The sequence below is a fragment of the Eupeodes corollae genome, chromosome 1 (genome assembly GCF_945859685.1).
Source record: "Eupeodes corollae chromosome 1, idEupCoro1.1, whole genome shotgun sequence".
Lineage (NCBI taxonomy): Eukaryota > Metazoa > Arthropoda > Insecta > Diptera > Syrphidae > Eupeodes > Eupeodes corollae.
The window spans coordinates 111107819-111131739 of NC_079147.1; the positions used below are offsets into that span (position 1 = coordinate 111107819).

At 35.9% G+C, this 23921-nt stretch overlaps 2 protein-coding genes across 3 annotated transcripts in view; one reads left to right on the top strand and one right to left on the bottom strand.

The window, feature by feature from the left end:
• The first annotated feature begins 1189 nt into the window (after window positions 1-1189).
• On the top strand, window positions 1190-9326 carry LOC129940149 (bifunctional purine biosynthesis protein ATIC). Its single transcript, XM_056048401.1, has 8 exons — window positions 1190-1301; window positions 7128-7158; window positions 7227-7443; window positions 7516-7785; window positions 7853-8438; window positions 8493-8926; window positions 8989-9115; window positions 9176-9326. Exons 2-8 carry the CDS (start codon window positions 7140-7142, stop codon window positions 9293-9295), a joined length of 1773 nt encoding a protein of 590 aa, XP_055904376.1. The 5' UTR covers window positions 1190-1301; window positions 7128-7139; the 3' UTR covers window positions 9296-9326.
• Window positions 9327-14554: 5228 nt separating this feature from the next.
• The window catches only part of LOC129939879 (ATP-binding cassette sub-family G member 8), a 57551-nt gene continuing 48184 nt past the window's right edge, over window positions 14555-23921 (bottom strand). Inside the window, exons 2-11 of one of the 2 annotated variants that reach the window (XM_056048059.1) lie at window positions 18191-18321; window positions 17658-17777; window positions 17361-17582; window positions 17177-17301; window positions 16525-17111; window positions 16060-16447; window positions 15530-15999; window positions 15341-15461; window positions 14997-15277; window positions 14555-14934 (exon numbers count right to left, since the gene is read on the bottom strand). In XM_056048059.1, the coding sequence (XP_055904034.1) occupies window positions 14701-14934; window positions 14997-15277; window positions 15341-15461; window positions 15530-15999; window positions 16060-16447; window positions 16525-17111; window positions 17177-17301; window positions 17361-17582; window positions 17658-17777; window positions 18191-18321 (2679 nt within the window). In that variant the 3' untranslated portion in view covers window positions 14555-14700. Of the gene's footprint in view, window positions 14935-14996; window positions 15278-15340; window positions 15462-15529; window positions 16000-16059; window positions 16448-16524; window positions 17112-17176; window positions 17302-17360; window positions 17583-17645; window positions 17778-18190; window positions 18322-23921 lie in introns of both variants that reach the window. The other variant, XM_056048058.1, reaches the window with a different exon arrangement.

Consider the following 23921-nt stretch of genomic DNA (forward strand, 5'->3'; position numbering starts at 1 on the left):
CAAGTGAGCTATGAAGGGCCGATCCGGGCCCGTTCATTTCCCACGATACCACTATGGCCCGGAACCCAGATGAGGGTGACACTGAGGTTAATATTCAGGCTCGAAAGCTCATCGCGACATTGCTGGACCAATTTAGATGAGGATATGACCGAGGTAATGGCTTTGACAGCTGCCTGACTGTCTGTAAAGATAGCCGCATTTCGGTTTGGGTTTTGTTTAAGTATCTTACATGCCTCCCTTACTGCCAGCAGTTCAGACTGAAAAACGCTAGCAAAGTCAGGAAGCCTAAAGGATTTGGCTTCATTTAGAGACTCAGAAAAGATCCCAGAACCAACTCCGCACTCCATCTTTGAGCCGTCAGTAAAGATGGTTGTGTTGAAACCTATCGACACGACGTCATCCTCCCAATCTTCTCTCAATGGGAAAATAACCTTAAAACCCTTACTAAGATTCAAAGTAGGAGTGCAGTAGTCAGTGTCTATCGAGATAATATCTGGGGGAATCAATTTCGTAGTGTTGCTGTGACTATAAGGTTTTGACGCTGCACGAAACTATGTATTTAATAAAAAGGCGATTGGTAGAAGATCCAAAATAACGTTTAAGGCGTCCGTTGGGCAAGTACGCATGGCCCCAGTGGTGCCCACGCAAGCTGTTCTCTGAACCTTCTTTAGCTTATTAATATTATAGGCTTTGCTAAGAGCAGGCCACCACACAATCGAACCATATGTTAAGATTGGGCGTGCTACGGCTGTGTATTAGGTCATTGGAAAGAGGACTTTAAAATGAGCCATACAAAAAATTCGAGATTTTGGTAATTTTTCACATACAAATTATTCTGACAAATATTCGATTGTATCAACCTTCAAATATAAAATGCGGAAGATCGTTTTATTTGTCGGAAATTTCTTAATATATTATGATATTTTGAATCCTGAAAACACGGTAAAACTTTGCCCACTTCAATCACTCATCGTTGTAAACATAGTATTTGAATCTGCTATAATTTTATCGACTCAACCCAACTTTAAATCGACCCTTCAACTCATTTGCTGATCAATTTCTGATCTCTCAACCACGAGTAACGAGAACGTGCTGACAAAAAGCTTACCACCACTAAGCTCTAAAGCTTTTAGTTTCTCCTCCTCATATGTTAGTTAAGTTATTTAATTAATTCTAATTCTATCTAATTTCTAATCAGAGAGATTTAACGCAAGTGTAGTCTGTAGTGTACTGAATAGTAAACATTTAAAAATTAAATTTTATTTTTCATCGAATTCAAAGTGTTACTGAGAAAAAACATTGTAAGTATTTAGTATTTATTACTACATTACTTGTCACTTTATCAAAATAAAAAGGAATGTTGTAGCCGGTTAGCCTAACATTTTCGCGTGGGTTATAAATCTAAATATTTTGTTTTGGTTTCCCAAAAGCCTACAATGCTTATACCACCTGTTCATTATTACAGGTTAAAAGATTCCAAAGAACTCTTTCTGTCTATGAGAAAAGCGAAAAAGTATATTATATTATTAATATTGAAGTTTAAAATAATTTAATATAATTTCAATCAACAAGTTGTGATGATCTTCCTTCGTACAATAACAAAAACTTAAGTTACTTGCAGCGCACGTGCTGTGTATTGTACCTACCTTCATATTTGAAAGGTGACAGACAGACATCGGACCGCTGAGACATTTCAAGTTCTTATCGTATTTTTAAAGGAAGCACTTTATTAATGTAAATTTAACTACAAACAGAAGGAGAAGTAGGTAGCTATAGTTAATTGAATCAAATAAGTGGGTTAGGGTCAATGCATACTTTTTATACCTATTGGACAAAATAGAACAAATTGGTAGGTGGTGCCTTTGCTATTTCGATGTATGTAATCTTTTAAACATTCGATTAAGAAGAAAACTATAGCCATTATGCCGAATAAAAATTGACCATACACAAAAATACAAAATTTATTCAGCCTTATCACAGGCCCCGTCGTAATAGATTCGTAGTACGAACCCCGAATAATTGTATCATTGATCCCGTCGTACTAAAAAAATTTGCTACGAAATTCGGAGTTCGTGAAAATTGGTATCACTTGCCCCGAATGAATAGAAAGTTTGGCAGTTTTTTCTACGAACAATTATTTTGATCGGAGTTTTTAAAACGAACAAAAAATTAAGCTTGCGAAGATAAATTAAATAAAAATTGAATAAATGAAAAGAATAATGTAAGTTTTACTATTGTTTTAATGTGAAAGTGTTTAGCTATGTATGTTTTTTTCTAATTTTTTTTTTTTTTTGAAGGGCAAATAAAGTTATGACAAATAAAATTTAATTCGAAAGGCTTTATGAAATGCTTCAAGAAATACTTGAAATTGCCCAAGAATTTTTCAAAAATCCCTAAGGAGGAAGTGAATTCGTTTTGGGAAGCAGTAAAAATAGAGTTAAATAGCTTAGGCCCACCTTCTAAGGACACCTCTAGCTGGAAAAAAGTAAATTGAATAAATTAGTCCAAACTTTTTTATAATTTAATTTAATTCTTAAGTGTGGTTAAATTGGAAGTCATAAATCAAGAGGAACATGGTTGAGAACAAAAAAGAATGCAAAGCTACAGGTGGCGGAGCAAATAGAATGCATTTTTTTAGCAGCCTCGAAGAAGGTGTCATAAGAATGAATGAACTTTGACCAGCGGAATAAAAGATCCACAATCTTATATATTCGAAAATTCTTCCGAGCCTTTAGAATCAAATGAACCTTTTGAAAAGAACGAACTTGCCAATGTTTCGATGTTATCAGACGTAGTTGATGTGGGAAATGTTCCACGGCGTCTTCCAACCACTTCGCGTCAATCATATGATTCATCCAGTCTTCGTGTATTTTCTTCATTTATTGCAAAGATTGCAACGACAAACTATCAACTTTTAAGATAGGTAGAAATGGCGATCTCAAGGCAACCTAGCCTGAGATCCAATTAGGGCTGTATTGCGCCGTTTTGTTACCAAAATCAACTTTAAAAGACAAACACAAATAAAAATAAGAACAAATCGAAAGATGAAAAAGGAACTTTTATTTAATTTTCTTATTTTGACGCATATCAGCTGATTTTAAAACTCCGAAATTAGTATTTCTGTGTGGCAATGCTTTCTTGAATTCGTTCGGGGCTTATGATGTAAATGTATTCGTATTCGTAGCGTAACACAATTTTCGGGGACTCGCTACGAGGGACTCTGTGATAGGGGTGATTATGTCTTATTTGAGGTTCATTTGGCAAGTTCAAAGTATTTAATATGACTGGTCGGCAAGGTTTCCTTACTGGCATTAAAATTGCAAAATTTTAATGGGTTTGGGCGGCCTTAATTCAAATCCGACTTCAAAATTAATGTATCACATTAGGTATTTGAGATATCACTTATTAAAATTTTAAAAAACACGCACATATATAAGGGTGATTATACAAAAGTTGGGTAACTTTTAAGGATTGTTTATGATGGTTATTAAATTAAACTTCTACAAATTCGGGTGTATATGATAGCTAATCTGATTAATATATTGTTCCCAATCGGTCCAGTCACTTTTTTGAGTAGGGTACATTGTAAGATATTTAAAAATTTCAGAATTTTACTGCAAGGGAACTGACGAGGTAACAAAGTACTGAACATGTATACACAATTTTGAAAGTATTACAATGAAATTTAATACAAATTATTAAAATTACATATTAACATTTAAAAATAATTATTAATATGTAATACTGGATTAGGTTAGGTTAAAGTGGCAGCGGATTCAGAATCCACACACTAAGGCCAAAAGAGAAGGCCCATTGTGATACCATGTGAATCTAGAGAATTACTTCGGACTAGTCGAACCATTATATTTGATATCCTTTTTAGCTAGTTCACTGGGATTATCAAAAGAGTAGTCTCCCTGATGAAGTTTGCGTCTCAGTGAAAGTGAAGGGAAGGTGAGAGATTGTTTCCTCTTCATCCTTATCCATACAGCTCCTGCAGAAGTCATTTGAGGCTATACCAAGTCGTATTGCGTGTCTGCCTATAAAACAGGTACCTATAAGGGATAATATGAAGTCTGCTTTGAGATAACAAGTCTTTAGAGCGCCTTAGGTCCAGTGAAGGCCATATGAGTTTTGTGGCTGCGCATGTTGGTAAATTGTGCCACTTAGAGTTTGCTATAAGAAAAGCTGTTTCTTTTAGCAGAAGTTTACATGTAGCTATCGGTATACCTATCTTCTCCCTTTCAGGTGAAATAGGTATGACTGTTCCATTTTTAGCGAGTTCATCGGCTCTACAATTTCCTGTGATGTCTCTGTGGCCCGGCACCCAACAGAGGTGAATGTTAAATTGCTGCGCCATCTCCATAAGAGACGATCGACAATCGAGGGCCGTTTGAGATTTGGTTGAGACACCGTCAAGAGATTTAATAGCAGCCTGACTGTCAGAGAAGATGCGGATATCAGAAGTTGATATCACGTTTTCTCTTAGCCAGGGGAGAACCTCTTTGATCGCTAAAATGTCCGCTTGGAAGACGCTACAATGGTTAGGGAGGCGGAATAAGATGCTTAGATTTAGCTTTTTTGAGTACACACCACTACCAACTGCCTCATTTGTCTTGGATCCTTCTGTATAAAAATGTATGCTTTTGTCATCCAGGAGTTTTTTGTCTTCTTCTCTGGATGGAATTGATACCTGGAAGTTTTTTCTAAATTGGGAGTTCGGAATAGTGTAGTCTATGTACTTTGGTATAAAACCAAAGAGGTTCAAAAGGATGGAGTGCCCCAAATTGTTGTTGGTCCATTAAAGATAAGGCGTTGAGTCTTAGGTATAGCTGTACTAGCTGCCACTTGTTTGCTGAAGATGTCGAGGGGTGTCAGATGGAGGAGAGTGTCTAATGTTGCTGAGGGTGTGGTTCTCAATGCCCCGCTTATGCAGAGGCATGCAGTGCCTTGGACTCTGCGGTGTTTGTCGTAGTATGTCACTTTCTTCAGTGCAGTCCACCTTACTGCAACCCCGTACAAAAGTATTGGTCGGATCGGATGACCGATGTGTAGCCAATAGGTTATGCGAGGTTGAAAACCTCATTTGCTTCCTATGGCTTTCTTGCAAAGAAAAAGAGGTACTGTAGCTTTTTTAACTCTTTCCTGAATATTAGGTTTCCAAATTAATTTTTTGTCCAATATCAGACCAAGATATTTGGCTTCATTGGTAAAAATTAGTGGTACACCTTTTATTGAAGGAGGTACAATTACTGGGATCTGTAATACTGGGAGAAAATACTACAGTTGTTTGCATAAAAATAGCAGTGCTCTCCAAATAAAACAAAAAAGGCTTCAATATCAACGTTATAATATATTTCGATAAACTTCGAATAACAAACAAAAATATTTAATTCATAATAACAGAAAATAAGTATTATCAAATTTTTACCGTTAGCTTTGTCAGAGTAAAAACCGTTTTTTAAATATATGGCTGTTCATAAAAATAGCAGTGCATGACGAAGTACTAGAGCTATTATATAAGAAGTAAGAAAAACTATAATAAGTTATATGAAAGTATACAAATAATGTTAGCTTACAATTAGTTCTTTGTTGCATAACCACTGTTTTTTATGATGCTTCGCATCTATGTACGTGGCACCGAGTCCACTAAAACCTGACACCTCTCGACTAATATTGCGTTCCACGAATCACGCACTGCTTCCCACAATTGTTTCGAATTCTAGGGTTGTGCTTTATGAACTGCGTTCTTAACATCCCCCCACAAATTTGCAATGAGGTTAAGGTCGGGGGATTGAGCGGGTCACTCCATAACAGATAACTACTTCTGCGCAAACCATGGTTTTGCCTTTTATGACGTATGCTTTGGGTCATAGTCTTGTTGGTATACCCAAACCAACGACATTTCCTCTTCAGCATAGGGTAACATAACCTCCTCGATAATTTTCACATTCTCGGTTGCATCCCTTATACCCCCCATGGGATAAATAGGCCCGACCCCGTAATATGAAAAGCAAGCCCATATCATCATTTTTCCACACCATGCTTCACTGTTTTCATAGAGTACCTGCATTGTAGGGTCTTCTCACATATTCTCGACAACCCTTGGACCCAAAAATGACGACTTTGCTTTCATCGCTCCGCAGAACATTCCTCTATTTCTCTTTTGCCCAATCTCTATGCGCCTTAAAAAACTTCATTCTCTTTGCCACATGCCTTTTCGTCAAGAATGGTACCTTGCGTGGACTTCGGGCTGGTAACTTCGTTTATAAAAGACGTCTTCGTATTGTGACAGCGTTAACAGACAGTTGAAGTCCATTTCTTATTTTCCTAGAGCCTATGGAAGGGTTCTGTTTTGCTAACTGAAAAATTTTTCTGTCAGTTCTTTCAGTAGTCATCCTTTTTGGGCCTCACGTTTTCGGTTTATTTTGCCATTTAAAGGCGGTACTGACTATTTTTGCTGAGCAAAAATAGTCAGTGCTGAGTTTTTGAATAAGTTTTCGAATTTTTTCGGTGCAGGGTCTTGAACTTCGCATTGTTTATTTTTGAGCCAATATTTTTTAATTTTTTATATACTAGTATGTTAAAAATACTTAAAACTTTAAATAGTAAAATATTTACTTACCGAAAATTAAAAAAAAAATAATTTTTAACCTTCTTAATTATAAAATCAAAAGCACTGCTATTTTTATGAACACCAGCTTCATATTAACATTGCCCAAAATACCTGATAATACGAAAGTAAACAAACTATTTACCAGGCAGAAAAATATGTATTACATTAAAAATGTCCATCATTATAGAACATAATAATATGTACATATGTTATAAGCTTATTTTTTTGTATGAGTAACAAACAAACATCTTTGCGTCAACTACTCTCGATTATTTTATTTTTAATGTTATCAATGACCTTTTTCTTGATAAGAAATTGTGGGTCAAACCCCCTGGACAGAAATAGGCAATATAAAACTGATACTGATTCGACAACAACGACGAGCTATTTAGTTTATCTCAGGTTAAAATTGAAAATATTTGTGTTATTCCTTAGATTATCTTCGAACACTTCGGTTGACTTTTATTTAACTTATTCGTTTACGAAAATATTTTTTTTTTCTATTCCACAGTTTTGATTTGAAATGGCATCAGGAAAGTTGGGTATGTTTTCTATTGGTTCAAAAAATAAAAGAATGTTGAAGCTAAAATTAAAAATCTCTTTAACTCAGCTCTGTTAAGTGTTTCCGATAAATCTGGGCTCGTAGAGTTTGGGAAAAATTTAGCCGCTCTTGGCTACCGACTTGTGGCGAGTGGAGGTACTGCAACAGCCTTACGCAATGCGGGACTTATTGTCGGAGATGTATCTGATATTACTGGAGCCCCTGAAATGCTTGGCGGTCGTGTAAAAACACTGCATCCAGCTGTTCATGGTGGTATCTTGTCAAGGTATAATGATACTACCTTAAAGTAACATAATATGGATAAATAATATTTGATACCCTACTTCTTGTTCTTTAGATTGACAGATAGCGATCTTGCTGACCTTAAAAAGCAAAACTTTGATCTTGTACACTTGGTGGTGTGTAATTTATATCCATTCGTTGACACGGTCTCAAAACCAGGTGTAACTGTAGCTGATGCTGTAGAGAACATTGACATTGGTGGTGTTACTTTATTGCGCGCAGCCGCTAAAAACCATGAACGTGTAACTGTTATTTGCGAATCCAGTGATTACAGTAAGGTTCTGGAGGAAATATCAAAAACCGGTGACACAACATTGGAAACAAGGTAATTTTTTTTCATAAAAAGAAAATTTACATTTTCTTCTTAACAAACCAATGCTTTTTTTTATTAGAAAGCTTCTCGCCTTAAAAGCTTTCACACATACTGCCACATATGACGATGCAATCTCGGACTACTTCCGTAAACAGTATTCTGCTGCAGGATCACAATTGAACCTTCGCTATGGCATGAATCCTCATCAAAAACCTGCGCAATTGTTTACGCAGTTGGAAAAGTTGCCATTAAAGGTTTTAAATAGCGCTCCAGGGTTTATAAATCTGTGTGATGCCCTCAATGGGTGGCAATTGGTGCGTGAGTTGAAAAAAGCTCTAAATCTGCCTGCAGCTACGAGTTTCAAGCATGTTTCTCCTGCTGGTGCTGCAGTTGGTACTCCCTTGAGCAAAGATCAAGCTAAGTTGTGTATGGTTGATGATCTTTACGAGATATTGACACCTTTAGCTACAGCTTATGCTAGAGCTAGGGGAGCTGATCGAATGTCATCGTTTGGGGACTTTGTTGCATTGTCTGATGTGTGTGATGCCGTTACAGCCAGGATAATATCCCGTGAGGTTTCCGATGGTATCATTGCTCCCGGTTACTCCTCCGAAGCCCTGGAAATCCTCAAGAAGAAGAAGAATGGTGGCTATTGCATTTTGCAAGTAAGATTACTTGAATTTTGATTAAAAAAAAGCACAAACAAATCTCTTTTTTAGATGGATCCCGATTACGAGCCTAGTTTGATCGAACGCAAGACTATTTTCGGTTTGACTTTGGAACAAAAGCGTAATGATGCTGTCATCGATAAGAGTTTATTCCAAAATGTTGTCACCAAGGGTAAAGACTTACCTGAAGCTGCTATTCGAGATTTGATTGTAGCCACAATCGCCTTGAAATTTACTCAGAGTAATTCTGTATGCTATGCCAGAGATGGGCAGGTTATCGGAATTGGTGCTGGTCAACAATCTAGAATACACTGCACACGATTGGCTGGTGAAAAAGCTGACAACTGGTGGCTGCGCCAACATCCTCGTGTGGCATCTATGAAATTTAAGCCTGGTGTGAAACGTGCCGAAATTTCCAATGCAATTGATAATTATGTAAATGGAACTGTTGGCAAGGATATGCCATTAGCCCAGTTTCAATCAATGTAAGAACATTTTGACGAATGATGCAATGAAAATGAATACAAAATAATTTTCTTTTTAAAAGGTTTGAAGTTGTCCCTCCACAGCTGACCCAGGAAGAGAAAACTGAATGGCTAAAACAATTGAGTGGAGTTGCGTTAGGTTCAGATGCGTTCTTCCCCTTCAGAGACAACATTGATCGTGCTAGATTGGTAAGACCATGAAAATTTTGAGTTTTAAATCATAATACAAATTACAATTTACTTCTTCAGAGTGGAGTTTCATACATTGGCAGTCCAGCTGGCTCGACAAATGATGCTGGTGTTATTGAAGCTTGTAATGAACATGGAATTATTTTGGCACACACGAATCTCAGATTATTCCATCATTAAAAAATAATTTTTACAAATCACTACTGAATAATATTCTTTAAGCATTTAAAATTCAATTTACATTTACATCCATACTACACAAAAAAAAAAAAAAATAATAAATAAAAGAACATTGATGCAATATTTTCATTAAAAAAAAGTTTCTCCTATAGGGCAATGTCCAGTGCATATTGCAGCGATCTTGGCTATATCATGCGTTGGTCTGCATAATTTCGATAAAACGGTTTTTGTTATAGGTAAGCCACAACTTCCTGGATATGGTTAAGTCCGTTAGATTGTTCCTACGGTTGGATTCTGTCAGAAAAATTAAGAAAATTTTGCCCTTATTAGCTCCATAGGAATATTTACCCTTTCCGCAAGTGAGCTTCGAAGGGCTCATCCTTGCCAAGCCAACTCACCAGCTCGTTCATTTTTATTAATGTCACTGACCTCGAACCCAAATATGAGTGACACGGAGGTTGATGTTGAGACTGGATAGTATATAGGATAATGTGGCTGAATTGATAGCCATAACAGTCGCCGGCTGTCAGTGCAGATGTCCGTGGTTTAAGTTTGATAGGAGTATTTGCATGCTTCTCTGATTGTTAATATTTCCGCTTGGGATACACTGGTGCAATTAGGTAGCCGAAGAGACTTAGAGACATTGAAGGATTTAGAGAAGATTCCCGACCTAACTCCACACTCCATCTTTGACCCGACAGTAAAGATAGTGGTAACGAAGTCTTTGCTAACTATGCTATCCTCCCAATTCTTTCTGGCAGGAAAGACGACTTTAAAATATTTACTGAGGTTCAAGGCAAGGTTGTAGTAGTCGGTGTGTTTCGCAAAAATATCCACTAGAATCTGGAATCAGTTCGTAAATGTTGTCATACCTATAGAGTCTGGAAAGCCTACAGTTTGATTCTTTAAGTCTTAGCGCGATACTAAGTATTTAATGCGAAGATCTACTCGTAAGAGGTGCAAAATAACATTAGAGGAGTGGATCAAAGGACCCCGACACTATAGCTATTCTGTGAACCCTTCTTAGTTTCCCGATATTGTATTTCTTCTTAAGCGCACATCAATCCATAACACCAAATAGAACGTGCAAAGGAAGTGTACTTTGGGATCTAGAATGACTCCTAGATATTTTGCGCTGAAGTATAAAGACAGGGTTTGACTGTTCAGTCGGCTCTGGTAGATGGTAGGTGTTTTAGTTTCGGTCGCAAAGAGCACCCGTCCAGTTTTGCTCTGATTAACACCTAGTATACTGCTTGTGGCTCAGCTGCTAACTTACTTCAGAACCATCTCCGTGATTCCGCTAATGACGAGCTTTTCCGATACCAGTAAAACCAAATCATTAGCATAAGTTACCGCCTTCATCCCACAACTTTTTAATTTTATGAGGATTTTATTCATTGCTAAAATTCATAAGAACGGGAAGAGAACACCCTGTTAAGGTCTACTCACATCTTTAGAAGAGATTATTTTACCTTACGAAGCTTAAATCCTTCTATCACTTAGCATACAAATTATTCATTCTTGAATAAAAACCTCTACCCCGATGTAAGTAAGTGATTCGTGAATTGATTCAGTAAGGACGACATTGAAAGCACCTTCTACGTCTAAGAAGGTAGCAAGAGTCAATTCATTATAATGAATTGTCTTCTCAATGGTATGCACTACCTTACGCAGGGCCGTCTCAGTAGAATCCCTTTTGAGATATACGTGCTGATATTATTCTAGTGGAAATTCTTCGAGAATTTCCCTGATATGGGTATTTAGGATGCGTTCCAATATTCCAAGCTAAATGGCGGAACATTATTCGCGGGTTCATGTCCATGCCTACCCACTTTCGGGGAAAAAAGTACTCCTGTCTCCGTGTCTCCGGTACATGATTGAGATAGATGTATCCTTTAAAGATGGTCTCCAGTCATTTTACTGCTATTTCTTACAGTTTTTGTAGCATTACTGGTAGTATGTATGCTTTCTCGGGTTTTAACCGCACTCATATCTATTACGCACGATGTAAGTAATCAAGAACAAAAATATACAAGTGTGCATCGTCATTAAACACCCGGCATACCATTCGTCAAGAAATTCATGCGGCAAACCTGCTTGCTGACCCTGTAACAAACCACCTCGGTAAATACTATTTCGGAAGACGAAGTAATTAACAAATGTGGCCATTCCTGGAAGTTATCCGATTGGAATTTATGAATCAGCAGGCTTGAATCTGCTAACAACACATGTTTTGTGCTGAATAATTGTCCCGTATATGCTGATGCTACATGGATTCGCTCCTATTTTAAACGAGAATTCTGTGTCAAAATCTGCGAATGTCTTTAATTGTCTGAAAGAAGATTCAAGTTCCTGATTCCCTTCAAATATAACTGGATGTTTCATCACCAAAGAGAATATATACGACTCCTAATCCCAAACCTAGTCCCAAAAATAATATTGAACCCAACTGGACTCTTAAAACACGAATATTTCCAAACTTTTCTCTCCCTAACCAACTTTCGTCCCTTAACCGAAAAACTTCTCCTACCTCTATAAAGCCTCCATCCAAACAAATACAAACACAACGGTTTTAATCACCTAAGGCGGCCTCCCTACCAAACGTGATGCACTTATGGAAATATTCTTGAAATTTCTTGATGGCTTCGAAATTTCTCCTCATAAAGTGAGAGAAGACCTATCCTCTTTCGCGTCCTTCATCTCTTCAAAACGATTATCTCATATCCAAAATCCCGTGCAGATATGAAGAAATACTATCGCTCCTAACCTGAAGACCACGAAACCTAAATGTCTTACCCTATATTATCAAAATGAAATAGGGTTACGGTCAAAAACGTCTGCCGTCTTTAATAGCTCCCAAAACCTTCCTTATGACATCTTTGCCCTTACCGAAACCAACCTCACATCCGATATCCCTAGTACGGAACTCTTCACTAAAGACTATTCCATCTATCTAATGAATGTCGTGGAATGTGCGAGTGATACACATGTCGTGGTGTGCTTTTAAGATATCAATAGTAATTTTGATAGCTCCACATTACTACTTTAATCGAATTTGAAGATGTATCAGCTAAGGTCACACTCCCTAAGTTTTGAATTTTTGTCCTTTGTTGTTATATTCGAACAGCCCCACAAATTAAAGAATACCAAGCTGCTGTTAATGCCATTGATTATCTGCTTGAACAAGTGCAACCTAATGATTTGATCATCGTTCTTGGCGACTTTAATCATCCCCATCTCAATTGGTCCACGTCAGATGATCATATATCCTTCTTTCCAACTAACATCTCCTCTGAATCTGAATCACTTTTCATTCAACCTCCGTCTGACTGCGGTCTTTTTCAACTAAATAGAGTAGTAAACTTTATGGGGAGACACCTTGATCTCATCTGATTGCTATAACTGTGTTGTCTCCGTGAGCCCTCACCTTCTCTCAACCTTGGATCGATATCACCCTCCCCTTAATATCTCCTTACCCCTTGAATTTGAAAACAACTTTTTTGAAATGGAGAATAACTGTTATGATTTTCGTAGGGCTGATTTCTCCAAACTTAACGATCTCCTGTATCTCAGCCGACTTTAAATTAAGTTCCCTTCACTCAAAAGTAGAGTCCTTTAAAAATTGGTTTTATTTGATTCTCTCATACTGTATTGAAGAATCAGTACCATTCTATCGCAAAAAAGATTTCACCTCTTCTCCCCCGTGGTACAACAGAGAGGTCTGTAGCCTGAGAAATACCCGTGTCGACCACAACAACTATGTTCTCGCCTATAATTCTTTCTCTGAATTAAGGGAATGCCTTTATAACCAATACCTTAACCAAATGTAAAATAACCTTCTTTCTGATCCACCTTCAATGAGTTTCGCCAACACAATCTCCTCAGATCCAACAACTATAACAAATCTATTTGCTAAATACTTTAGCAAATCTTATATTGAACATCTCCATGATCCTGATCCTCGCTGTTTTAGTTACTTAGATGGTTGCGCTCAAAACTAAAAACTGAAGAAATGGTACTTGCCAAAATCATAAGCCTCAAACAAAACTTTATCATTGGTCCTGATGGCGTCCCCTCAGTTGTTCTAAAAAAATGTATGCATTCTCTGTCAAAGCCTCTCTCTTTGAACTCTCTCTTTCCCAAGGTGGAAAGGTTCATTTATATTTCCCATTCATAAACAAGGTAATAACACTGAAGTTAACAAGACCTATTGCGAAACTTTCATGCATTCCGAAACTTTTTGGAAAGCTTAGTTTATGATTCCGTTTAATTCGATTGCAAGCCCTTATTCTCCCCCCCTCAACATGGTTTTCTAAAAGGTAGATCCACTACGACTAACTTAATTGAATTTATATAAAAAGTTTTGTCATCTCTTGAGAATGGTAATGAAGTTGATGTTGTATGCACTGATTACAGCAAAGCCTTTGATAAAATATCCCATAAGATAATTTTTCTCAAACTTAGAGCACTAGGCTTTCCATCTATTTTAATAAACTGGATAGGATTCTACCTTGCGAATAGAACTTATAGATTCCTCTATTCTATTTAGATTCTATTAGAGATCTTGGTATTATGTGTGACAAACACTTGAATTTCCATTTCCATTTTGACCAAATTATTAATAATGCTAATAGATCTTTTCGCTTTATTAAGAAATGGTCAAAAGAATTTTACAACCCCTATGTAACTAAAGCGCTTTACATTTCCCTAGTCCGTCCTCATCTTGAATATGCATGCCAACTTCTCCTTTTTATGAAAACCATTTACTCAGAATTGAAAATGTTCAAAGACGTTTCGTTCGATTTGCCTTGCGTGACCATCCCTGGGATGATATATCCAACTTGCCTTTTTATGTCGATCGATTAAAACTTATAGGTTTGCAACACTTATCTATTAGACGCAAAAACGCTGATATATTATTTGCTCACCAATTGTTAATGTCAAAAATGTTAACCCTGGATTCCAGATCTTCTAAAGATTCTATGCTAAGATTTGGAATTTTGTTTAGTTCGAACTTAACTATTTGAACGAATTTCTGTCCAGGCAGTACTTTTAGGATTTCCATAAGGAAAAGATTTTCTGGACTTATGTTGAAGTAAATCCAATTGTGATCCGAAAAAGAACTCACGGAGGAGGATCTTCCATTTTCCATTTGCGGAATAGGCAGTTTTTACAACAAATCAATTATCTAAATACTTTTGTTTGAATATTGATATTTAAAAAATGTCTTAAATATTAACTACATGTACTTCATTCGTCTTCTTTTATTTATTTTTGTTTTTATTTTTATTTTCTAATGTGATGTTTTGTAGGCCCTAACAATTAGTATTCTATAAAAATTATTCATACAAAAATATTTGCTTTTTTGTTTTTAGTTCTTAATCATAAACGTCTCCTCTCCTCTTTCAATACGTTTTCCTTGGTCCACGTTTAAAAATTCTTCTACAGTTGACACTAAAAATAATGAATGTAAACACGAAGAGTATTACAGATGATAAAATTAAAGCAATAAATGTTGTTTCTTCCATATTCGATGGATCAAGAACGTGATTTTGTGGTAGTAGCTGAAAATCGACTAGCACTTGTGTTCCATTTGGTGTTGGACATGGTTGTTGGACAATAATTTCCTGATGTTGAACCTAATTTCGAATATTGTTGATGTTGAAAAAGAAATATTTGTACAATTTTTTTTTATTCAGACCTGTTTATTTCGGCAAAGCTGAAGTCCAGCTGAATTGGTCAATGTCTCAGGGCTATATTCATCGGCCACCAGAACCGGTAAGAGCCATTTCTGTGGTGAAATTAACTGCAGCCAATGCCACATTTTTGAAACATTCCTCGAATGTATTGAATATCCACCAACAGCTGTTAGGGCCAGTGTAAGAAGGACATTCAGAACAGTGGCGGACATTTTCGTTGGAAACAGATGGGCACAGAAGATTGCCAAAGTTTGAATTACGGTAAGATATGTGAGCATGAATCCTAGAAAAGAAATAAATTGATTATTAATTTGGAGAAGTTATGTTCGGAATTTTAACAACTCACCCATGTACAAATAAATTCCAGTGTCACTGCTTGTTGAGTAGGTGTACAGTCCAGCCATACTATGTGCGGGAAGGAGATATGCCAACCATATACACAAGCTTGGAAACAGGCCCATGAAGCACTTGAATTAAAACAAACAAAAATTGAATGAATTACATCGATTAAATGTTTTTGATTCTTAATTCAAACCTGAATTGTTATATAAAGTTCTCTTGAATACATCCCCAGTCGAATATCTCGCTCAACGTGCTTTCGGTCATCTTGAGCATCTCTGATTGTGAGCATGAGAAGCGGCCAATATGCCACCGCCATTATGCAATGGTGATAACCAAAGCGGTCATTGTAAGTGAGTTGTGGATCTGATGCAGGCACATCCCAGAATATACAACCTATGCAAAGCGACAGAACAGCTGCAGCTATAAGCTTGCTTATCCATGTAAGCAACGATCCCGGTTGTTTATATGCAGCAAAACGCTTTATCAAAGCTTTCACTTGTCCCATGAATCCGGCTTTTCGTGTAAAAGCCGGAAGTGAAGCAGGCGGTGCAGCCAGAGGTGGCTCCGAATTGATTTGATCCCAAGAGTTTGCCAAGGACTCAATACGGGCTGATGATTCTAACATGGCCGCGGCAGACAAATCGTCAAGCGTCACCAAGTCCACTAAAAAGAAAAATATCATTAGTAAACTCACTCTTTTTATCATAGAAATAACAAACTTACAATAATAATCAGCTGGATTTTTAAATGGTGGACAAGGATAACCAAGATTGCCCATATGACGTGGTAGATCTGATCTACTGCCAGAAAAAACTGTCCTACCGCCAGAAAGCAAAAGAACACCAGAGCACATTGAAAGAATCTCAAAAGTGGGCGGCTGAAGAGTCATTATAACTATTCTGCCACCACTGCACCATTGTCGAAGATATTCGACTAAAAAGAACGTATCGAAAATGTCCATGTTGCTCGTTACTTGATCTAGAATAAGTATCGAAGATTGAGCCAGCAGCTGACAAGCTACGCTAAGTCTTTGCTTCTCCGAATGTGTCAATGAGGATATATTTGATGCGCGGAAAGTTGTGAGTCCAAGATCTTCTATGAGAATATCCATCTGTAAAGTTTGACATAAAACAAAGAACATTTAATACGTCCTCCTTAATAATAAAACGAGGATCAATTTGTTGTTACCTTTTCTTTGAAATCACTGCGATCAATCGGCCCCCGTAGTGCTGCATGAAAATTTAGCGTACACTGCACGCTCATACGAGGATCAAGTGATGAACTTTCTAGGGCTGGGACATAACTGCACAACTCCCTCAAGCCGCGCCTATTTATTTGTTGTCCATTTACAAGAACCTCGCCGGAAATACGTTCCCTCAGTCCCGCCAGACATTCGGTGAGTGCGGTTCCTTCTGGCTGGGAAGTCGCCATTATTGCAAATAAGTCTCCGGCCTTTGCCTGCAAGGAAACTCCTCGCAAGCCTGGATTCACATCCAAGCAATGCACCTGAATATTGGGATACACCAAACCTAAGCTGGAATGTTTTCGATTTGACATTGTGTGTGCATGATGGTGTGAATTGTGCTGATTGTGGTTCTGATTGTGCTGGTTGTGATGATGATGGTTTTCCATACGACTACGATTGGTTGTGTAAGTTCGGGAGTCGTAGTCGCCATATGTTCCCATATCGGCACCAAGAAGGTCCGCTTCACTATGCGAACGGTTTCCGTAGTGCTTACCATTAGGGATATAATGTGAATTGACATGGTTCCCAACTGCACAGAGATCAATTGGATATTAAACTTGTTTCGAATCTATATTTGTATTATAGAAGCCTTACCCGCTATACTAGCTCGACTATTGGCTTGTCGTAAGGCAGCAATTGGAACGCCCTGTGCTCTTGAATCTGGCCGTGGTGTTGGAATTCCTCCGATAGCTCTAAAGTCTGATTCACTACGGTATTTTCTAAAAATGGTACATTTGTTAAAAGTTCTTTCATGAAGGTGAGGGTCGAATATTCTCACCTTAAATTTGGTGGCACTCTACTTCTCGTTGTCTCATTGTCACTGCTGTCATATCCTGACGAACCTGCAGGTGGGCCTGAGCTATCTCTGAAACCTCGATTTATCCGCCCCCTCCCCGGACCCGGACCAGGCCGATGAGATCTTTGTGAGCCGGCATTTGGAGGGAAGACTCGAGGCAGGCCAAACTTAAGGTACGTATACATATTTGAACCTAAGGGTGATCTAATTGGAGAACATAAAAGAATATAATTAAAATCCGATAATAGGTCAAATAATTCGACTCACTTTGGACCGTACCGTGGATGGTTAAGAATTGATTGGACAGTCGTATCGCGTAGCTGGAAGTTTCCATATGGCAGCGGGGATTTATCGGATGAACCAAGGGCAGAATCGGTGAAGTCTGAATTAAGATTTTGTCTGCAAAGTAAAAAAAAAAAATGGAAACGAAAATTTACAAATTGACACCGGAACAATTTAACCACCACCACGCCTATAATATGTGTGTCCAATTGAGAATCATTATCAGTTGCGACCAGACCCATGTTTCTGACGGATCGAAGTTTATTTTATGATTGTTTAAATTCTCATTCAATTTGACAGGCTTGCAGGTGGTGGTTGTGGTAATAGGAGGTACCGCATCGAGTTATTGTGCAATCAAGCGTGTGGCCATGGATAAAAGGCGGAAATGCAATAAATATTTTAGGTAGCTATGTCTCTATATGTACAGAAGCCATCAATCGTATTGATTTGCATTGTGGTTAATCATCATTCAATCATTTCAGGAAGTCGTCATAAAAATAATACATATATCACAAACAAAACTATTTTACCTGTAGATTGACCATGCGTGGAGGTCTTCTGATGCGGCTGGTGGTAAAGGTGTGTTTGGTCCGTGCGGTACAGAATATCTACGTTCTTCGCGGGACAACTTTTTTGAAGAAAAATTACTCATTTCCATATTCTGTAAAGAAACGAATGAATGGTATTAGATATGTTACCGATTTAGTTTTTAATTATTTAAATTAAACTTTTATTCATGTATGTTTATGAAACACCTACATTGTCTTTTACATATTAAGCTATACATGATATAAGTTGAAGGTATCATTAAAAACTATATTAAGAATTTGATCTAAGAAGCCATTAGCTAGACATAAACAATCAAAAATATGAATTTAAAAACACTTATTTTTAGTGACATGTCTTGAAACATTTTCTAAAATATTATTTTTAAAATCACTATCATACTTAAGTTGCAACAGAAACAAAGGCACAAAATGAGTAATTATGTGAGAAAAGAAAAATGCATGTGGAACTTATTTCTACAGTTTTCGCATTCGAATGCCACAAAAAATGGAGTTCACTCAAAAGAAAACTTCTGTCTAACGTGTTATTGTTATCAAATTTATTTGTCTGTTTGTTATTCGTCCAACTAGTTTTGATTAATTTATAAATTCCAGCACATTAAACAAAATTTTGGAAAACAAAATTGTTGGAAAAATAAGCTAAGATAAAATAATAAATGGTTTAAACGAAGTTCAAAGTTGCTGCTTTTAATAATAATTACACTTGTCAAGAAGGTTTTATAATTGGCAATCAAGTTATACTTTTTCAAATCAGGTTCGAATTGATAATCAATATTTCACTTCTGGTTTTTAAGATATCACATTTTAAAATCGCAAAACGGTATGAAAGTAATATTTATCCTTAGAACGAATTCGTTCTTTGCTTGTCTGATGGTCAGACAACACCCGGAAGAAGGTATGTTAGAGTCTTTGGATTAACTAACTCAGCTTGTTGACGAGCCAACTTTAATTCCTGACGTTAAAGGTCAACCCGACAACACCCTAGACTTGTTTCGTATCTCTCATCTTAATAAATACTTAATCAGTATTTTTTGTTCGTATCTGCAAAATTTCATGTCAAAAAAATTCACTTAAAGAAAAAAGTCCTATGAGGACCGTTCGCAATATGAGAAAGCCAACTGAGACGATCTCAATGAATACTTCAGGATATTTAACTGGTTACTATGCTTCGTGTGTATTCAGGCGCAGATATGGTTACAAATTTAATTTCTTGTGAAATTTGACATTTTATCCTAAAAAAAGGTTAAAATCTATAAAACCCAAAGAGAACTTATTATGGCTGTAACGAGGTTATTAGGATCAGAGTTGTGAGTTTCCGTTGTTATAAAACCAACCCCACTGAGAAAAACTGGAATTAGTTCAAACAAGCTGGAAAGATTTTCGACAATCGTATTTGACGAACCAAATTTTCGCTCGGTTCCAACGTTCTTCAACAATGATACTCCTTTTGTAAGCTCAATTAATAAAACCACTTTGCAATTAATTCAAAGCTACCAGAAAATGTCATGAGTCCTCCTTTTCTTGAGAGCGTACACGATTTTATGGGATGAATATTCTTTTGCCCTCATACAGTTGCAGGAGTACTGAAAGACCTTGGCTTACACAAATTTGCTGGTTCAAAAAGTATCCCACCTATTGTACTGAAAAGTTGGTCTATAACGCTGGCAAAACTACTGCGTAAGCTTTTTCATCTTTCCTACTCTATATGATTTTTTTTTTCTAGCGCATGGAAAACACTATTTGTTCAGTTTGTTTCTAAAAAAAAGTAAATTCTCCTCCCCAACACCTATCCTCCAACTTAAGATATGCCTAGAAGAACGAAAGCTACTTAACGACCGCCAGGGCTTTCGTAGCATGGTTTATCTCACTAAACAGTGGAATAAATCATTTTGGAGAAATTTAGATTATTCAAAAGCATTTAATAGCAATTAGCACCAAGTCATCTCATACTTTTGGTATTGATGAATCCTTTCATCGTTGGATCAGAAACTATTTTTTTAACCGTTCAATACAAGTTCAAACCTGAAACTCATAAATTAAAAGCTGGTGTCCACCAGGGCTCTGTTTTGTCTCCGATAGTCCTCCTTATATTCATAAACGATCTTTTATTTTCCACTTCCAATCCATTGAACTGTTTCGCTGACGACAGAATCCTCAGCTTTTTATATATTTGTTTCTTGATCCACATCCTTGTCATCGAATGTGGAACTCCAATGGCAGATATGATTAGCTCTTTAAATTCCAATTTCTTACGAACCGTGTAGAATTTAAGAATTTAATACTTCAAAAAGTCAATGCTATCTCCTGTAGTTAAAGCGTAACCCACCCCCGATGCCGCTATCTGTGAGTGGCACTTGCATCCAGTAAACTAATAAACTTTCAGTACTCGGCATGTGTATCACAGATCGCGTCTTATGAAATGATCACATATTCGATATTGCCAAAAATGCTGCAAAATGCTTAGGGTTCCTCCGACGGTGCAAGAAATTTGTCACCCCTTCTGAATTTGCTATAATTTGCAAAGCCTTTATTCGTCCAAAACTTGAATATTACTCTCATATTGGGGCAGGATAAAAAAAGAGTTTTGAAATTGTTCTGTCAAATTATAAAGTTGCATTCCTGCTAAAAAATAATTAAGCTGTAATACTCGAACTTCCTGGAATGCTCATCGGTTTACCCTTGAGTTCAATTTCGGATTTATTGTAAGTATAGGAATTCTTTTTTTAAACACTTATCGAGAATGTGGAATGCTTTACCGAGTTTTATTTTTCCCTGCTATTTGGATATTCAAAATTGCACCTGTATCTCCTCTTAAATCCTTCCCTATTTTTCTAACACTCGCACTGCGTTTAAAGGTAAACATGTTTAGGGTATTAATAACCCCTTGAGTACATGTAAACTTAAAAAAACAACGTTATTACACCAAAATATATTTAAAAAAGAGGTTGGGATGCGACCCACACTGATAACTTCCCATCCTATCTGTCGATTAGTCTTGCTTAAAAAGTTTGTAGGTTTTTGTGTTTTGTTAAAAAAGTTGTCAATTAAATTATACTAAGAAATTTTGAAATTAAAAACAATTTTTTCCATAATATAATAAAATAGCTTGATTTCAAAATCTATTTTTGTTAACGATATTTTTTAGTCGTTAATCAATTTTTACCAATTTAAATAGCATATCGAAAAAGTTCTTATTTCTTATATAAACAAATACAAATTAGATGAATGAAATTATTTTGAAGTCAATACCTTCATTTGTCCACGTGATATCGAGAACCGGACATCATTTTTACGAAATTTTCGTACTGTTTTTTGTAGATAATATTTTTTTTTATGAAAAAACGGACTGTTGGATTTTTATCAAAAATTCACTGAATGTTGAAAACAATATTTTTTGTGAGATAAAATAAGTTTGAAAACAATATTTTAAATTTTTGAAAAGATATTTGAATCGAAATGTTCAAAACAATATTTCTCATAAGATAAAATTAGATTTAAGCCAAAATCTCAAAGCTTTGAAAAGATATTCAATTTCAATTCAATTTTTACCTACTTCTGTTAATTATTTTTTAGGTTTTTATTTTGGTTTAAGAAACTGTCAATTCGATTTTTCTTAAAATGTTACTCAATTAACAATATTTTTAAAAAATGAAATTAGTTTAAAGACAATATCTCAAATTTTTGAAAGATATTTGAATCGATAGTCAATTTTTACCAACTTTTAGTAATGTTTTTTTTGTAGGTTTTTATTTTGTGTAAAAAAGCTGTCCATTTGATTTTTCTCAAAATTTGACTAAATGTTGAAAATAATAGTTTTTATAAGATAAAATTAGTTTAAAGCCAATATCTTAATTTTATTTAAAAGATATTTGACTCGAAAGTCAATTTTTACCAACTATTACTTTTTTTTTAATTTTTGTTAAAAAAAACTGTTAATTCGTTTTTTCTCAAAACTTTACCATACAGTTATTTTGGAGACAACATCTTTTTTTCTTCGTAAAATAATCGAGGTGAAAAATATTTTGTTTCAGTTTTTTTGATTTATAAAAAAAACGTTAGTTGGAATTTTTTCTAACAATATACTAGTTGTTATTGGTTCGTGAGATATTATGGGTTATCCAAAATTTTGACCTTTTTTTAATTTGCCTTGTTAAAAAAAACACCTTTTAAATTTTAAGAGTCTGCATTATCTGTACAACAAAATTTATTTGAAGTCGATATCTCTTCTGGTTCTTGTGCTATGGACGACGAAAAAACGTCGCGAACGTACGTACACACGCGCGCACAGAAATTTTCCAAGAAATCTTTTATTCTAAGAGCTAATCATATCTAGGGTCCTTAAAAAATCGAGAAATATCAAAATTTTCAATTTGACAAATCGCACCAATTACAATAACCTCCTACGGGAAGTTAAAAATAATGTCGAAAATTGTAATTTTTAACACTAAAATCGGAGTTCGGAATAAGCACACCCAAATTTGCTCTTAAACATATTTTTCCAAACCATGAAAGCTTAAGGTCTTTCAAATCAAGGCTAATAATTTATCCCAATAGTATTTGAGAATTTCCGAAAACTAAGTGAGATTCTCTAATGATTTCATCTAGAATTACAAATTTTTATTTTGCAAAATCCTTGTTCAAATTTTTAAAACCTTACCTAATAGAGATATTATAAGGTTAGATTCCAATTGAGGCTCAAACAAAATTATTTTTTTCTTAATTTAGCTGACCATTTATTGTATATGCAAAATAATTTTATTACTATCAGAAAATGCATAAGGTATGAATAGATAATTTGTAAGCATAAAGTTTATTTCTATTGTACGACCAGATGAAAACAAAAATTAAAAACATTCTTTATCATAGCACTATCGTGAAATTGGTCTAAACTGTGTTAAGCTGATTTGAATGACAAATTCAACCGTAAATTCTTTGTTGTACCACATAAACTTATAATGCCATTCAAGTACTTATAATAACTTTCGTAGAAAAACAAAACTCAAAATGTGAAACTGCTCGTAAGAAAGAACAAATGAAAATAGTGAGGGCTCTGGATACCTATACATAGCTTACCTACATACCTAAATTTTACTTTGGTAGTTTAATTAAATTACCATTATTGTGGCTTTTGTGATGATGCATGTACATTCATTGTAATCAATTTTCTCCAATAAATGGGCTTGTCAAATTTAACTTTAACATAGTTTTAAGTTAATTTCGTGAAACTATTGATGACCACGATGGACGAACTACACGGGCACGACGACGACAATGCAACGGCGACGACGACTACGACGACGACGCACGGTGACGACGACCTATTTTAATTAATTCATGCGTAAAAAGAAGCATGACGGTATATCTATTCGAACGCAGCGCTGAACCATCATCATTAAGTTGGTAGAGGTCTGTCCTGTCCTGATCAGACCAGAGAGGTAAAGACATACATTTTAAATGTATCCAAACGTGAATAAATGAAGTTGTCTGTAAAGTGAAACGGTTGTTTTCTTTTCTTCCATGGCTTTTGCAAAACGTATACTCTACTTCAGCCAACAACGGTACTTGAGTCCGTTGATTGTAGTCCGCGCTGCCTATGTTAAAGAATAATTACTGCAATTTTTTTGTTTGTATATTTTTATTATATTGAGGTGACACTATGAGTTCCTTCAAGAATGAATGATCACATATAACGTTT

Excerpts from the sequence above, each read along its gene's own strand:
- LOC129940149 (XM_056048401.1), top strand. Across the intron at positions 7,444-7,515 it reads CATGGTGGTATCTTGTCAAG|ATTGACAGATAGCGATCTTG; the intron begins GTATAATGATAC and ends CTTGTTCTTTAG. Across the intron at positions 8,927-8,988 it reads TTAGCCCAGTTTCAATCAAT|GTTTGAAGTTGTCCCTCCAC; the intron begins GTAAGAACATTT and ends TCTTTTTAAAAG.